This window comes from Coturnix japonica, chromosome 2, assembly GCF_001577835.2.
Source record: "Coturnix japonica isolate 7356 chromosome 2, Coturnix japonica 2.1, whole genome shotgun sequence".
Classification (NCBI taxonomy): Eukaryota; Metazoa; Chordata; class Aves; order Galliformes; family Phasianidae; genus Coturnix; species Coturnix japonica.
Window position 1 is genome coordinate 87,556,724 of NC_029517.1, and position 18,139 is coordinate 87,574,862.

An 18,139-nucleotide genomic window follows, 5' to 3' on the forward strand; every position below is an offset into this window, starting at 1 on the left:
AAGATGAAATACCTGTGTTAATACCTACATTTCCTCTGCTATGAAAGTGTACCTACATACAGGACACAGCTGTATTTCATCTGAAGTAAAGTGCTGGCTTTCTATTTAAATAAATAACCTTCCTAAGGTAGCCTGGAGCTATTCCAGATTCTTAAAAGACTGTCACCTTCAAGTCTGGTTTGCTTATTATTTATTAATCTGACCTTGGTGGCACTTTCTGACTAGACTATTTTCTGCAAGACTTCATTTCTCATGAGTACCCAAAAACTAGTTTTGAACTCTTCTGCCTTTCTAGATTTAATGGACTACGCTACTAATCTGGAAAGGAGCTGTCAATTGTACTGAGTATCTTTAAGTAAATATTTTGAGAGTTATTAGATCAAAGACACTTGCTCAAAAGAGACTGAACCTTCCTGCTTTGCACGTTGACAAAGTAACTTGCAAAGTTTTGCTGTTAACAACCGACATAGAGGAATTCAATAGCTGATCCTTTATCAACCATCTAATACCAAATATATAGGCTTTTCTTAGTGGGCCATTAGTTAGGGCATGCAGTGGCTGTACAAACATGTTCTACTTAAGAGAGTTTGTGCCTGCTAGCTGTACAATAAATTAGGTCCTCCCTCTTGTGCACTAACTTTCAAGGGTGCTCAAGCCCAAGCACTGTCATTGAGGCTATTGGTATTTCATATTAGCCTCAAAGATTTGTTCACTGAGGAATTCTACTGTGCTAGCTCTTAGCTAATTTCCCCTGGGTATCTCCTGAAAAGAAAAAAAAAAAAAAAAAACACACAAAAACCACCAAATAAATCCATGCTCTCATTTTGTGAAGAAGCAACACCAGCTATGTCCTTCTCCTACCTCTTTCCAGTCACATGAGGAAACACCTCATCCAGGGCTTGTGCAGTGCTTTCTTCCTCTGTTTCTCAACCCATCCTCTAACCTCCTTTCCCTTTAGAAAGGCATAATCTGATTGAAACGATACAAAAAAAAAAAAAACAAAAAAAAAACCACAAAAAAACCCCCATCAAAACAACAAAAAACGATGTTATTTTGGTTACCATGATACAATCAAATACAATAGCTTTGTAATATAGAAGTGAAGTCTACCAGTGAATTTCTGAATGTGGCTCCACATCATGGCTGAGCCAAGCAAACAGCTTGCCATTGCCAAGACAGAGGAGGGGGCTCTTTCTCCTTTCTCTCCCCCCCCCCAAGCATGCCTTTTCCCCTTCCTCATCTATGCTCATTTATTCAGAAGATAAACTGATTCAGTTCATATAAACAGACAGTTAGACTAGATGATCTTGTAGGTACTTTCCAACCTTATGATTCTATGATATAAACTAGACACAAATATTTTTGTGAGGTCGGCTTTCTGCTATTTCACTGTTTTAAACCTGCTTGCTATCTGATCATGGAGCTAGCTGATGACAGATAATGAGCATGGGTGGATGGGAGGAAGGAACAGGCTTTCCCTGTCACAGGCAGTGGCAAGCTGTTAATCCAGCTCAGGCCTTTTGTGAAAGCCTGTGCTGACAGCGTATTGTGCAGCTACTGCAGCTGTCTGGTGGGCTCCAAATTATGCATGCACTTGGTGTCATGCTTTACTCTGCTGAAAGCTGAAGTGTCCCCCAGGGGCAGATAACAGCGTGAGCAGTCATACTCCAGATTTCAGAAAGTACTCTTACGAATTTCAGATATGCCTGAAGTTGTAAGTTGCTTTAGTTTTAAGACTATAAAACTGAATGTGCCTGTCGTCAATGGGAGAGAAATTTCATATCCGTCCTTCTTTGTGTGTCTGCTTCTTCTTTTGCTTTTTGTTTCTAAGAATCCCAAGGCATCCTCATTTGTTCAAATCCAAAAAATACCTCATTAATACTCCATTCATAATCAGTTCATTACCATTATATCTTTACTTTGAAGAAGTAACTGCATAGCAATCTGTACTGTACTTGGAATTGCGCTTTTTGACTGACCACTGAAGAACTCTTCTCGTTTTCTTTGTCCATCTTCTAAATGTGATTGGGTTGGTTTCTTTGGTTGCTTTTTTTCCCTTTTTTTTTTTTTTTCCCAAGTCATGTGGTTCTCAGCAAGTAGCATCATATTGTGTGACTGAGTGGTCTGATAAATCACCTTTAGAAGTTAGTTCCGAATGATTAAAACCTCCCAGTTAGCTGGATGTGAGGCACCAGATGAGCAGTACAAATGAATTGGATGGGCTGGGATTTAAGCAGTAAGCAGATAACCTGGAGTTTTGTTTTGAGTGCTGTTATTTTGTATGCTTTTTCTTTTTTTTTGGGCTGTGCTTTCATTTTCTGGTCACTTTTTCCACACAATTGATCTTTCACTGCTTTCATTGCTCTCAGCTTGAATGAATTGCTGTCACAAAACCACAGACCTGCTGAAAATCAGAATTGTTTTCTTCTAAGTGCTAACAGACAGGCTCAGTGCTTTGTTACGCTCACTGTATGCAACTTTTTCTGGCACCAGGCTGGTGAAGCTGGTGTGTCACACTGTCCACCTATCTCCATGTCACTGTCAGCCTGGGGATGAAAGGAGTGCATGTTCCTGCTAGTGAGCAGAGGGAGCAAGCACATATGATGACAGTAATCTGAGATGTATTTCAATATTGGCTAGGGACCAGGACAGGCAGTGGCTGTTTCCTTCCTCTTATGGAAAAATAACTTAAAAGCATCCTTATTTCTATGGACTGCATTGAATATGGCTCAAAAGACCAACCACTAATTCCCTTACCACTCAAGTTCTTACCTCAAAGCCATATGCGCACCTGCTTTGAATATTGAAGCCACAGTTTGTTCCTCTGGGAACAGAGGAGAAGAGAGAGAAGAAAAAGGAAACTGAAGCTTTTAAACCAAAACTTCACGTCGTTTCCAACTCTGTGAGTTAATTTGCATTACTGTTGGTTTTACACAACATATGCCTCAGATCCTTCTTTGTGGAGGAGGGAACTCCAGCAAGTCCCAATAATCTCTTAATTTAGATAATACAATAATGACTGTGATGCAAATGCCAGCAAAAGTCTGATTGCTTGGTTTAGATTTATTAGTTCTCATGTCCTGGACTTCACCAGCCCAGTCCATTAAAAGGAACATCACACGTCTGTTACTTCTATTCATTATATAATATTTCCCAGTATATTATAGAGAACCACAGAATTGCAGAGTTTGGAAGAGACCTCTGGAGATCGTCAAGTCCAACCCCCCTGCTAAAGCAGGTACCTTACAGTAGGTTGCACAGGAAGGTATCCATACAAGTCTTGAATATCTCCATAGAGGGAGACTCCCCCCCCTCTCTGGGCAGCCTGGTCCAGTGCACTGTCACCCTTACCATAAAGAAGTTCTTCCACATATTTGTGTGGAACTTCTTTTGTTCCAGTTTTTGGCCATTGCTCCTTGTCCTATCACTACACACCACTGAAAAGAGTCTGGCCTCATCCAATTGCCTCCTGCACTTTAGATATTTATAAACATTGATCAAACCCTCTCTCAGTCTTCCATTCTTCAGGCTGAACAGCCCCAAATCTCTCAGCCTGTCCTCATACAGGAGGTGCTCCAGGCCTTTCATCATCTTTGTCTCCCTCCACTGGACTCCTTCTAGAAGATCCCTGTGTTTTTTTTTTATAACAGAGGAGGCCAGAATTGGACATGAGGTTTCAGATGTGGCCTCAGCGAGGTAGAGCAGAGGGGGAGGATCACCTCCCTCAACCTGCTAGCCAGGCTCTTTTTAATACACCCCAGGATTGCATTGGCCTTCCTGGCCACAAGAAGCCAGCACACTGCTAGCTCATGTCCAACCTGTTGTCCACTGGGATCCTAGGTCCTTCTCTGCAGAACTCTCTCCAGCAGGTCATCCCTGACCTGTACTGATGTATGTGCTTATTTCTCCCAGGTGCAGGACTCTACACTTGCTTTTGTTGAACCTCATCAGGTTCCTCCCTGCCCAACACTCCAGTCTGTCCAAGTCTTGTTGAATGGCACACAGCCTTCAGCTGTCATCCACCTCTCCCAGCTTTGTATCATCAGCAAACTTGCTGAAGGTAGACTCTATCCCATTATTCAGGTCGCTGATGTTAAACAAGATCAGACCCGGCACCAACCCTTGGGGAACGCCACTAGTTACAGGCCTCCAACCAGACTCTATCCAATTGATCACAACAATCTGAGCTCTGCCAGTCAGGCATTTCTCAACCCACCTCACCATCCACCATTGTAACTAGCAGAACGTAAACAAGCATTAATTCTGCATCCATTTTAGTCTTCTTTCAAATCTGGTGTAAAAATGATAACGTTGGAGAGCACATTTGCTGTATAGAATCAAATTCAAGTTTCTGTTGACATTGTTTTCCAGGGAGAGCTGTTTGGGAGCAGACGGCATGGTTACATGGCTGCTGTAGTTAGTGTGTAATCTGTGGTCTGCTTATTCTTTGTTTTGTTAGAGACACGTAATGTAAATCAAGCCAAATTTCATATTATCCTAGAGCGTTTTTTCTCTCCCTTCTTAAAAGGCTAGTTAGGGAAGGCTGACAGAAAGATAAGTAATCAAGTCTAAGAGATGATATTGCATCATTTCCTGTTGTAGCGATAGCTCAGAAGAATCTCCGAAGAAACCAAATGTTAATGCAATTTGCAGGTACTGTTCATTGTATTCACTGCCTGAAAATATGGAGAAATGATACACTCACAGTGGATCTGATTCTCCAATAAAATCTGAATTCCAGGCTCACATCAATTTTTGTTGTTTGTTTTTTAATATCAGTTGAATCATCTTCAAAACATGTAGGCATTCTGTGAAACTAGAGACTGTCAAACTGCTGTTCATTTTAAACAGACTAATTTACTTTTTGCTTCAGTGAATTTTTCTGTTAATTTCTTCTGTCTTACTTCTTTTTATAGGCACCTGACTATTCATTGTTTCTGACTTATGTATCCTAAATAGTTTTATCTTATTTGTAGTCATATATTCCTATTTGCCCTACAATGTTTCTGCTGCCTGAGTGCATCACTAAAAGAGCTTATACAAAGTCATGATGTTTTTTTTTTCTATACGAGCTAAAAAAATCAGTTTTTAATTTTGGAACAAATTATTATACAATATTATTATTGCTGAAATCTGATGTAAGGAGCTGAATTTATACTATCCTTCCTTTAAACTACGATAACCCATCTTTTCGTGTATATCCAGTACTGTAAGTGCAGGAGTGATAAACTGAACTAAAGCACTGTTGTCCAAAAAAATGTTATAAGTGAATGTTTTGTTGTTGTTTTCTTTTAGTTTTACCTTTTGGGTAAAGTGAAAATTGTAAAAACGCTCCCCTTTCTTGTGGTGGTAAATGATATTTCCCACTGAAGAGCCCTTCAGAACAAATACTGTGGTCGTCTTCTAGGTTCACTTAAAGCTTCTCTGGTAGTTCAAGCAGACAAAAACAGTATGTTTCTGAACAACTCATGCATATGAGAGCAGAAACAGAAACATTGTTTAGGCTGTGTAGATAGTAGTTGACTATATAAATTACCGCTAAAATGGATCGTAAATTTCCATTTCTGGAGCATAAGTTCTTAGAAAACAAACCAAGCAAACAGAAAGAATAACTATGAAGAACAATTTATGTCATGGATCTCCGATATCCAGTTCTCTAACATCACATCCTGTAATGCTAGGGGATGTCTGGTGGATGTTTCTTCCTAGTCCCTTTCCCCAGCTCTATTGAGTGTTTTCTTTTTTGGAGAGGGCAATAACAGTGTCACTTTTGGCTGCCATGTTCCTGGTGCTGGGGCTAATACTTTGGCTTGTCTATTCAGGAACTGCCCTGTGCGATAAAGAGATAGATCAAAGGTTTTTCTCTTGTTCATATGGGAAAACCCTAAGCTTCTTCAGCTGGTTGGCAACAGGGAGGAGAGGCAGTTTGATTTTTCTTTTCCTGCTGTCGCTTTCTGGAATTGCACGAAGCAGTCGTTCCAGTAGGAATGCATTTGATGTGGAGGACACCCATGCTGTACTCACAAAAATCTAGGAGGGGAGAAAAACATGACCTAGAAGCCGTAATGCTAGTCGGGATAGCCATTAGCAAAGCCTTTGAAGATAGGAACTAAGGGTTAGGGAGTCTAAGTCTTTGATTGCAGCTCTTTGTAGGGAGGACCTGAAGGCAGTAATAATGCTGTAGTACACAGATTCACAGGCTTGGAATGTCACCGTGGCTTTAATAATCCAAATAATCCCCTTTTCTTGCATTCCCAGTTGAAGATATGATTTATTGAGGAACAGTAATATGTCTGCTGCCCTTTCTCTCTGTTTTCAGCATTTAACAGTGACCTAATCAATTATTTTAAATGCATATTCATTTAACTTATTCTTCTTATTATTGCTTTAAGTAGCTGCTCTGGTAAGAATGTTGTAAAACTGACCTAATACAGCAACTAAGGCTTTGTCTATACCATGTAGTTTTAAATTAATTTTTGCAAGAACAGCTTTGATCAATGCAAACTGTGTTGTGGCAGCAGTGATCATCTCTACTTAAACCAGAGCAATGCTGCAAGTGACTCCAGGTGATGTGTGAGTACTTGCATTGTTGGCACTGGGAATATCTGGACTGTATCATTTCTCTGCCACAGTCCTCCTGGTAACCTAAGGTATGAGTCATTTGACCTTCCATGTCACCGTGTGTAAAAATGGGAATAATAACACTTCATTACCCTAACCCTAAAATACCTGGAGGTACTTTGTTATTACAAGTCTGGGGAAGGAGTCATGTAATTACATGGGTAGAAGAATGCATTTGTAGAAAGACCAGATGCTTAGGCATACATGCAAATAGGAGATTAAAAGCTTCTCTTCTTTCTCCCTCCAATGTAATTTTCTTCAGATCAGAATACTGTACTTTGTACTTTTACAGGGATAAAGCTGAATTATCAGACCAAACTCTAAGCTCCCCTAAAATATCAAAGCCTAGGTCATTATCTTACTGTCTAAGCTAAGCTAGGCTAAGCATGGCAGACCCTGAGCTTAAATTGCCAGAGATACATCCTCACTGCACACAGTCAGAAACTCTGAGTAATTTATTTGGTGGAGTTGCATCCTTGTAAAACACATGCAGATGAAAACAGAACAGCAGCTCCGTGTTTCAGCTGCTACATGAACATTTAACTTCACAGACATATTTTTAATACAAATGACCACACAAACCTGTGAACTATACATATTTTTGATGAGTGCTGGTTATTTAGCTCATTCTCATTCCTCTTCTGTGTACTGCAGAATAAAGTACAATTCTGTCCTCACAGGAATGACTAGACTTACTCCACGCTAAACCTCTTAATTTTTGTGTGATGTTCCCTTCAGATTCAATGGAAATTCACTTGTCCAGATACAACTATACCTTCTTCTGATACTTAGTTAATTAGAGACCAAGTTGAAGGGAGAATATTTTTGTTTTCAACACAGGAATTAGTTCTTACAGTCGACTGGGTTTAGTCTGGGGTGGTTTTTCTAGTATTTTGCACTGCTGCTTTTCCCACTGCTTTCATTCCTTCATATTGCTTCTGTACCATAAGCCATTGCCTGTAGTTTTCAGCGAAGTATTGCTGAAGTAGAACAATTGCACATGTAAAACTATCACAGTGCTTTTCACAATGCTTTTTTTTTTTCCTTTCTTTTTTTTCTTTTGTGTGTATGGCCTTTACAGCAAGGTTTGAGGAGATAAAGTAGATTGATCTACTTAGGGCACAAGGTCCAAGCACTGACTGTTCTGTTTCTTTTGCCAGATGTCTCTGCACCTGAGGCTGGGAGGAAATCAGCGGATGGTTCTGTAGCAAATGGCAGCCTGGCACTGCAAGGGAAGCAGAATGGGGCCACACAAGTGACAGTGCAGCGGAAGAGACTCCTGAAGGCTCCCACATTGGCTGAACTTGACAGCTCAGATTCGGAGGTAAAGCATCAGGACGGACCTTACTTCTTGTTTGTCAGAACTTAGTCCTATTCCTTAATTGGCTGAACCAGTCAGCTAAGTGTCTGTGTAGACTGCAGTGCAAATTTTATGTGGTTGCTTCAGAAGTAACAAGATCAGATCTCAGAAATTAGAAGATTCTTTAAAAAAGTTAAATGGTGATCTTGTCCTTAGTCCCAGTATTTCTTTTAAGACCCAGTATCTGTCCATAGTATATGTGTAGCAGTTATGCTTTTGGGAATATAGGCAATTGTTTTTCACCCTTCTGGCACCCATACAGAAGCTGTCATTAAAGGCATCAGATGTGAACCCAGCCCTACCATACCAGCTGTTAAATAAAGAGAATCAGCTGTGCCAGAGAGGTTGCAGTTCAGTGTGAATTCAGTGGGTTAGGCTGCCACGTAGGCTTAGGAAATAACACCCAGCAAAGGTTTGCAGATAGAGATGAGCAGATACCACTTAGATGGGGAAGCAACTTTGAATCTATTCTCTCTCAAACAGAGAATTAATGATTTTTAGAAAGCATTAAAAGGAGAAAGCATTAAAAAAATCCCTCTAGCTTAAAAGCCACATTGAGTATAGATTTTGAAAAGCACCACTATTACATTGTCAAGAATGATTTTTGTCTTTTGGCCCAGTAATATTACTGAGATCAAATCTTACTGAAAGTTAAGCTGTCGGGAAAGTTAGGGTTTATTTAGAGAGGCTAATTTTAACCAGGGGAAGGGAGACTTCCCTGACTTTCTTTCTCTGTATTAAATGTGGAGGGTGGAGTTTCCTGACAAGGCGCTAACAAAGGAATCTAAGCTGAGAGATAGGAGGCTGGGGAGAAATAAAATTGGAGATAAATGTATCTTTTTGTGTACTTTCCTTATCCATGTGAAGTTGACCCTTTTTGTGTTTGGGGTTATCCTGTGGGCGACTTGTATGGGTGCATAATTTGGTGCATCCATACTGAAAGCAGAAGAAATTAGCATTCTGAAATCTCTCAGCAGTGTTTAAAATTACAATAGAGGCTATGTGAGGTTTTGTTAATATTAACAAAGCTGGGCAGAATGTGGGAATATTGAGACTTGTCGATGAAAGAACTGGACTTTGAACTCGAATCTTTTCAGCTTTTCGGTTAGTGCATCCTGAAGCTAATGCAGGATGATATCTCACACAGGAAAATGAGCAGAAATTAGCAAGAGAAAATTCTGTAAAGGGAAACATTAAGCGATTATTGTAGGAGGGAAAAATTCAATGTGTGACTATGAGTATTGATTAGGAATACTGTGCAGGCAAGCAAAGTCATATAGAAAAAAGCTCTGGGGCATAAAGCAAAAGATAAAGTGAAGAATAAATCAGCCACATCAAATTGTCACAGAGAGCAGATGCTGTATTGGTTTGAGTCAACAAAATTAGCTGGTGAAGCAATTAAGAATATTAAAATGCCCAACAGAGTACTGGTAGGGTTTCAGGAACAGCACTAAAGTGGTGTAAACAAACATAATGGAGGGAGTTCGGATGAAGTTTAACAAGCTGGCAAAGGCATATGGGACACAAGATTTGAAGAAAGTGAAGTATGCTCTGCTAGTGTATCTTAACTTGCTGAATTTTATTTCTGTGTTACACACTGAAGTGTGTATGTATGTTGTCCTGTATGCCTATAAGCATTTCAGGCACCTCTTTGCCTTCAATTTGAATTGAGCTTAACCTATTTAGAGTTACTCATTGGGAGTTAAATTAAGACTATTTGCATCCTAAATTACAGGCTGCAAATATCTGCACTGCTGAGCTCCAGAGCTCCAGATAGGCTGTGATGCAGATGCACTTTTTTCTCCTGAATCCCCTTTGTCCTTTTTGCAGCTGTGTTGGGATGCTGACTACACCCCAGCACTCAGCATTGCCAGCCAGAGGTGAAGGGAAAGGTCTAGTATAGCCCTATACCCATTTGCTGGCATTTACAGTGATGCTATTAAAGCTGTAGTGTTCTCAGGACATTTAATATTATAAACAATATAAATAATATATATAATGTTTAAATAATATTATTATATTATTAATTTAATGTTACAGTTCCTCAGCTTTTAGTGGAGAAGTGCAGAATTCCAGGTGTTGGCTTTATCCAACCTCAAACATGAAAAGTCATATCATTGGCCACAAGAGTTAACAGTTACTGTATTGATACAAAGAAGTTTGTAGGAAAGTTCATCAGCGCTTCCTACACAAGATTTCATTCTAAATTTTTTGTTTCTATGTTTGATTAATCACGGGTCAGTAATAGCATTTTCAGTGCATGAGTTTGTGAACAGAAGTAATTTGAAATTATAAACTTGCAATACCTATTGTCTAAGTAGGATGGTGTATCAAACCAAATACTTCTAGCTTCCTTTCTCCCTGGGTTGATAGCTTATACTTAACCATCGTTTCTTGACAGTTCATTCCCTTTCATTCTTTAATCTAAGAAGTGTAGCTTCTGTGATCTTTCTTATAGGTCTTCCCTATGGAGAAGCCATTTATTGCCCTGTTTTTGTCTATTTCTTTCACTCTCTTTTTGAGGCTCCTAAACCACCGAAGTAGCCCCCAGAAAAACTCAGATGGACACATAGCACAAATTAGTGAGTTCAACCATTACTAATGATGTAGCTAGAGTTCTTTCATAAAAGTGAGGAAAAGATGGAGACATCCATGTGCTACATAGCTTGGCAATATCTAAGATATCATATTCTGGAACTGGTGTGAAAAATAGTCGTTTTTTAGCTATTTTTTTCTGTTGGAATATGACAGTTAGGTAGAAGTCTATCATAATCACTATTTTACCATTTTATATGCAGTATATTTAGGCTTTTGACATTTTCAGTTGTTCACCTTGTTTTATCTCTTTTATCTTATGCAGTAGAGCAGCATGGTTATGTTTTTTAATTGATGGCTTGCTTAGTTCTTCATCTTCGCCTTTTAGCTCCTCTGGCAATGAAAAAGTAATCTTCTACCTAGATGAATTTGACTTACACAGGTTGAATGGTTTAATGGTTCACTTTCTACAGGTGTCTACAGAATCTAAACACTGAACTCCAGGTTTGTGAGCACTGTTGGACCACTTTTAGAGAGCAGTGCATTCAGTTATCTTATGAGTTCTGCAGTGGTATTTTAGGGCCACTTTAACTGCAAAGGTACCTGAGTGAGCTCTGTAGCTGCACTGTACTGGTTTGTGGATGCAAAACAGCTGCTGCAGGAAAATATGCAGCTTGGACATCCCTACAGTTTTCTCATCTCTAATGTGTGGAAGAGGCATATTGGGTATGTTAAAGTGAGTGCATTGTTTTGGGATCCAGTTGGAGTTTCTTTGCAGAATACTGTGTTGAGGCATACACAGTGTTACACATCGCAGTATCTTTGCATACAGTGCATACACATCCTTGGGCTAAGCAGAAAGCACAGATCACCTGATGCCAATTTGTTAAGGGTTCTGTCCCGTGATGCACTGTGCTCATTGAGGTGACCCTGCCAGCTTTTCTTTTCTGACTTGCTGTTACCAAAGGCAGCATTCTTTCAGTTAGTGGGGATTTTCCTGCTTGCAGTTCTATAACGAGAGAAATCTGCATGAGAAAGAGAGGCTCAGCCACTTCCTGGATTTTAGAGCTGGCCACCTCTTGTAAATTCTTACGCTTTAAGTGATGTGAAGCTCCTTGGTTAAAAGCATTCACACAGGAGCTAAACTGCAACTCTCAGTCAGTCCTTCAACTCTGTTCCCTGGGGAGGCTCCTGTGATTATATCTTACTGATATCTGGTGGCTGAAGACAGAGGTTTGGGATACTATGATTTGGTAATGCCTCCCATACCTGACAGCTTTTAATCAAAGCCTGTTTCACCATGGACTTGAACTTGGCTTCTGTGATGAAACACATAATGAAGATGATTTCTTTTAAATTGAAAAATTTAATTTTAAAAATTAAAATTTTTTTAAAATTTAAATTTTAATGTGATGGTTAAATGCACTGAATTCCAACCATGTACCATTTATATTCCAGTTTTTACAGAAGTTGAGTATAGAAAATTATACAGTGCTGTGAAGGGTCAACTTTTTTTCTCGGGACTTCTCCTATGGCTTTGGGTGCTTTAATGTGGTGAAATTCCTTTGATGGCTTGTGATTTCTATGTGCTAAAAAGCAGTAAGAGAAGAAAAAATATTTTCTGATGAATTCTGTTTCTTCTCATCTTCACACACAGGAGGAATCAGTGCACAGATCAACAAGTAGCAGCAGCATCTCCCCCTCACAAGTGGAAGACCCCTCTCAGGAAGGTACCAGCAGAAAGAGTGAGTTTTAGAGTGCCTGCTTTCACTAGCTCTGTTGCCTTCTGTTATGTGAACTTTGACACTCTTACAGGAAGCTGAAGCTGAGTGAAAATGGAATAAATCTGTAAATCTGAACTCTGGAACACTCTGAATAGGTCAAATGTAATAATTAATGAGTGGAAGACAGTAGCCTCTACTATATGTGGATTTCTTTGTGAAACAGGAAACTTCATATTTGAAACTGTTAGGGAACTGTTAAGGATGTCAGAAGTGCATATTTCAGCTACATTCATCTCAGAAGGATTTGTTGCTGCAGCAACACATTCTAAACCAATCTGAAATCCAAATTAAATGTTTTCAGCACCTCTGACATGAGTGAATGTACTTGTTTGAAAGACATGTAGTAATGACCAATATGTCTCACAAGCAAAGTACTTACTGGCAAGAGGGGAAAATCTGATCTTTTTGTTTCACACAGTTATGGTAGGCTTTACTGTACACCAGGAGTTCCAGTGGCACTGGAAAGCTTTTGTAATTAAATATGCAATCTGTGCACAGTGGTAAAATAAGTTGTATAAGCCAATATCTTGGCACTCTGAATTTATATGCAGTGATAAATGGATGGTAGCATGCCTGTATTTGCAGGTCTTAGGAGTATTCCTGTTCTTTCAGTCTTGGAAATGTAATCAATGTGACACTTGTATTTAAGAGTACGGAGGTGTAATTTGAGCTCCCAGCAGTAGGAATTCTAGGAAATCAATGACTTTTGCAAGTACTGAGCAATGTTATCCAACACTCTGTCTTATGAGAACTAATTCTTTTACACTGGTTGAATCTTTAGCACCTCCAAAGTTCTTGCCCATATCATCTACACCACAGCCAGAGAGACGGCAGCCACCTCAGAGAAGACACTCCATTGAAAAGGAAACTCCAACCAATGTCAGACAGTTTCTACCACCTTCAAAACAGAGCTCCAGATCACTTGTAAGTGGAGTGGGTGGTAGGAGAGAGAGAAAGAGGCATGCTAAGAGTATAATGAAAATTAAAACTTGGCTTCAGTGCGATTAGAACTTGACTCAAAGAAAACTCCTGAATTCAGAAGCAGCCCTGGGCTACTAAAGACATTTTGAAATCAAGATTTGAACTTTGTGTCTTTCTGATTGATCCAAAATCCCAGGTACCGATGCCTCGGAAAATATTTGCACTTTGATTAGGACTCTGGATAAAGCCATGTGCCTTGCTTTTATTTCAGAATATTACCAAAACAGGCAAACTTTGCCTTACTGATTTTCCATTTGAATAGAGACAATTCCAAAGCTCTGGATTTTTTTTTTAATGCTTTTTTTATTATTATTATTTAGTTTTTGGCAGCATTTTAGCTAATGGCTGAATGAATGGAAGGACTTCTTTTCCTTCTACCGTAAGAATTTGTGTGGTTAATGTTTATACATGCAAAAGCTCTTTCAGTAATCCAAATCAAGGTTTGTTTATGTTGCTTTGTTGAAGTCACTGAGGCAAAAAACTGTATTACTACTTGAAAAGAAAGTATGGTACAGTTGATCAATTAGCTTTAATTGAGAGCTGTTTTCCAACAGAGTATAAGCAGTAATGGGTATGAAATCTTGGCTCTATTATGCTGACCTACTGATTAGTGCTTTGTAATTTCTTGCAGGATATGTTCCTTGTCTCTTTTTCCTACCAGCAGGGTTTTGAAGCACACCCCATGAGGTGCTGGTGAATAGAGAAATCAATAAACACATCTTAGTTCTGAAAGGAAGGGAATATTCACTCACCCCGTATTTTAGAGCAGTGGTATTAGTGGGCTTTGAAGAGTGTTCTTGTTCAGCCAAGCAGTGGTGGCTAGGATCTGAACCCATTAGTTGATGATAAACTAGCAAGAAAGTAATCTCCATATATTCCCACAACATGCTTCCTCCATTTCAGAGGGTCTGCTGGATTTTGTTTATTATATTCTTCCACAAGAATGTAGTTTCTCATTCATGGTGAAGGTGATGTAGTAGCATATCAGTAAACACAGCACAGGTAGAAATGAACTGCTGAAATGAACCTTGAGCATAACATATTCTATCAGAATCAGATGGAGGGCTCCTTCGGTATGTGTTTGAAGATGCTCTCATATAAGATGGATCACTGTGAGTGCCTGCTGTACAGGTCCACAGTTATTCCCATGCACACTGTTGAAAGGGAGGAGGGGAGAAGGCACTGCATGTTAAGCTCAGGCATTTGCTCCATCGCTTTTTTAATGCTTAGAATTATGGTACATCCCTATAATATTGATCTCATGTATTTGAGGGGATCATACAACTGAAGAGTCTTAAATACAAGGCTTTTATTTTGAATAGGGGAAACAAGTTCTCAACCTTTTTGACCACATATGCATTTTTATATATGTGCCTGTTTCTAAGCATATGCTCACTGACATATGCCTAGAAAAATAATGTATGAAATAAAATTGCTGCCAAAAAATTAATTAAATTATTCAATTCCTGCTAGAAGTATTAAAGAAAGAGGGAGAAAAGACAGTAGGTATGTCAGGGAAGTGTGGGAACACATGAGAAAGATTTTACTAATTTCTTTTCTGTTGGACTTCTTGATTTCCAGATAGCTGTCAGCTAGTTGGTTTTGGCTACGGAGAGAGAGAGAAGGAAATTCAGTAGTGAAATGTTGTTCCTTTAAATAGAACCTGGATGCCTGGAGAGTAAATTCTCTGACTTGGCAATAGTGCCCTCTAGGGTGTGACAGACAACACCCATAGTCCTTCGGGTTTTAGTTTTGGTAGGTGGTTTGTGATACGATGGCACTGTCCCAGTTACATATGCTGGCTTCCTCCAGAGCCTTCCCTGAAGGATGCCGGCTTATGTCGCTGGGTGCTGCATGTGTAACCTTGCTGTTCCCTCAGTGAACGCTTCACATTCCCTGCAGAATATGATTTATTTTTTATTTGACATCACACTTCTTCATCCCTTCCTCCAGGATTGATGGAGTTTCATTTCTTATCACCTGTTCCTGTGACCGCAGTTTCTCTTCAAGGTGGAAGAGGCCTCGTCAATAAATAGCTCTCCATGCCAGAGCAAGCAGGCAGGAGTTTGCTGCTGTCTCTTAGCAGGATTAGCAAGAAACTGGTCTGTCTTGCATACTAACTATGGTTTTATGAACTGGCATCTCTTCAGACAGGGGGAGTTAGAGCTAAGCAGGTGGGGAAGGGAAACAAACTTGGTAAAAGGCCAACGGTCATCCTTTTGATAGGTTGCCCTGCTGATGCTCCATGGAAGTCAGGTCTTTGTGGGCCATCCTGGTGGTATGCGTGCTGCAGCGAGCTGATTTGGTGCCTAATCAGAGATGAAGTCATGTCCTGATATGTACATATGAATGCTTTTGTAGTTTGTTTGCTTTTTTTTCTTTTTTTTTTTTAATCAACATCATCCTCATTATTTTTCATGACCTAGAGGACCAAAGCTAATGATTTCATTTATACACAGCATTCGCTTCTCTGCTTCCTATCTATTGTTCAGGTTCCTAGGATAAGGAGTTTATTTCCAAGGATGACTTTCAGACCACTTTTTTCAACTATGCAAACAGCTTCTCTGCTCAGCTCTCATCCCGTTGAAGCAGCCATGTGTGGGGTGGCAGGGGCTATGTACTATCTCTGTGAGAGAGCTTTTGCCAGCAGGTGGAAACCCGCAAAGGTTTGCCTCTTTTTGCTGGCTTTGGAAATCACCTTCACCAGCATGTTCCCTCTTTGGGGAGCACTTCCTGAGCTGTGGCAAGAATTAAAGCTTAGGCTGGGACACTGCACCTGATTGACATTGATTTCAGTGTGTGTAGGATATCTGTGTGTCTTCAATCACCTCACGGGGAAAAGAAATCAGTTCTGAAAGGACAGCAAACTAAAAATGCAACATCACAAGATTATCAGTGGGACAGACTTTAAATGTTACAGCGCATGAAGATCCTGCAGAAAACAAACAAACAAAACAAACAAACAAAAAAACAACAGCAAAACTATTGTAATGTTTGGACTATGTTGAAAAGAGTGAGCTTCTTTGTTTCTAACAAGATACAGCCAACATGCTGTAGAATGGAAGGGCATTTGCAATCTGTTTCACTTGAGAACACGCTAAGAGTTTTAGTCCTCAGCAGTTTTATATCAGAACTTAGAGAATAATTCCTAACTATGTACCCAGGAGGGCAAGCCCACTAACAAGAACAAATGATTCATTTCCTCCTATGTAGAATCAAACAAATAATTGAGTTTTTCTTTTCCTTGTCCCAACTAATAAGTGAGTGCAGTCTTCTGCAGGAGAGCTGAGACTTCCAGCTGAAATCCTTAGAAACTTTTAGTCTGCAAAATCAGTGAGAGCTTAGAGTGCTTGCTAACCATGAAGTGCAGGATTTAGAGTCCAATCTGGCACATGTTCCTATTGCAGTTTACTGATGCAACTCATTTGACTGCCCAGTGACATCTTTTAATGAGAATTTTTACAAGGAATATTTTAGTGTAAAAAGACAGTCATACGACTGATCAGGTGCATGCATGCCGAGAATGACCTACAAAGCACTTTATTTCACATTATGGATATATAACCCTTAGTACCTGCTTTTCCTGAGTAGAAGAAGTTAAGTTAGACATATACACCTTAAGCTATTACAGTATATAAAATGACTGCACAGTCAAAGCTTTAAGCCATTTCTCATAAGGATCGTGGAAACTTCAAGATTGAATTTGTATTTTTAAATAAGATTATTTCCTTTAAAAATAAGTATAGTGACTCACCTTGAATGTTAAAATGAGCATTGAGTACAATTCCAGAAAAACAAGACCATTCAAATCACATTTTGTCTTTAGTGTGTTCTGTCAAATGCAGGTTGCGCAGAGAACTGAAGTTCTCTTGTTTGCAGCCGCTTGACTTGAGCAGATCATTGCTGAAGTTCAAGTGATAACTCGAAAGCATCATTGCTTAATGAAGTTTAGTCAGTGCTTAGTGTAATTTTAATTAATTTCAGTGCCTTACAGCTAGTGTGGAAACAAAAGATTTTCTCATGTACTTATTTCTATGCCAAAAAGGGAAAAAAATACATAAATTCAAGCAGTTTTCTGAAATCAGCATCATATTTATCTTTCACTTAATGTTGCATTAACATTTTGTTGTCCTTGTGTAACCTCTGGAATTAAAACATTAGCATTTAAACATGTGAACATTTTTTTCTATGTTTCCCCTGTTGCCTTCAACTATTTCTACGTGCTGTAGCAGTAATCATTGTTGATTGGTACAGCAGACCCACATATTTCCCCCCCTGGTAGCTGCTCTGCACCCATAGTATATCTACAGACTGTCTTCAAAGGAGCAATACTCACTGACATCATCATCCTATAAATTAACGGAGCGGGCGCACATGAGGGGGAAGGAAGTGCCTCCAAGTAAGAACTGTGTTTCTAAAGGACCTAAAGCTCTGACTGATGAAAAGCATTCAGCCTGCCTCATTCACCCCAGTCATTTTCTCAGTCTCCCACGATGCAGAACTGAGGTTTTCTGCTGGCATTGTGTGCATCACGCTTTCCCACCCACTTCCTCTCCCATCTCACCCGACCTGCCGCCGTGCTTTCCCTGTAGTGAGGCAGTTGCTATGGGAAGGACCAGAATGAAGTGCGGATGGCAGCCAGTTAGCCGTGAAGTCTCATAATGAACAGAAGGCATTTTGTTTGGCTGCGCTGTTTTACACCTCAGAGCAAATTGCAGTTGTTTTTGACATAGTTTGTTCTTTGCAGAAAACTAGCACCCGTACACCCCAAAGGTTTAGCTGGCAAATCTAACAGAGCTAACTCAATTCTAGTCTTTTGTGGGGTGCCTTAAACAGAGTGAAGTTTCTTTGTGTTCCC

The 18,139-nt window shown here is 39.6% G+C and overlaps 1 protein-coding gene across 1 annotated transcript in view; it reads left to right on the forward strand.

Moving 5' to 3' along the window:
- Window positions 1–18,139, forward strand: part of SPIRE1 (spire type actin nucleation factor 1) — a 117,523-nt gene that overhangs the window by 93,309 nt on the left and 6,075 nt on the right. Inside the window, 3 exon segments of the mRNA XM_015855237.2 lie at window positions 7,782–7,945; window positions 12,174–12,261; window positions 13,082–13,224. Coding sequence (XP_015710723.2) covers window positions 7,782–7,945; window positions 12,174–12,261; window positions 13,082–13,224 — 395 coding nt within the window.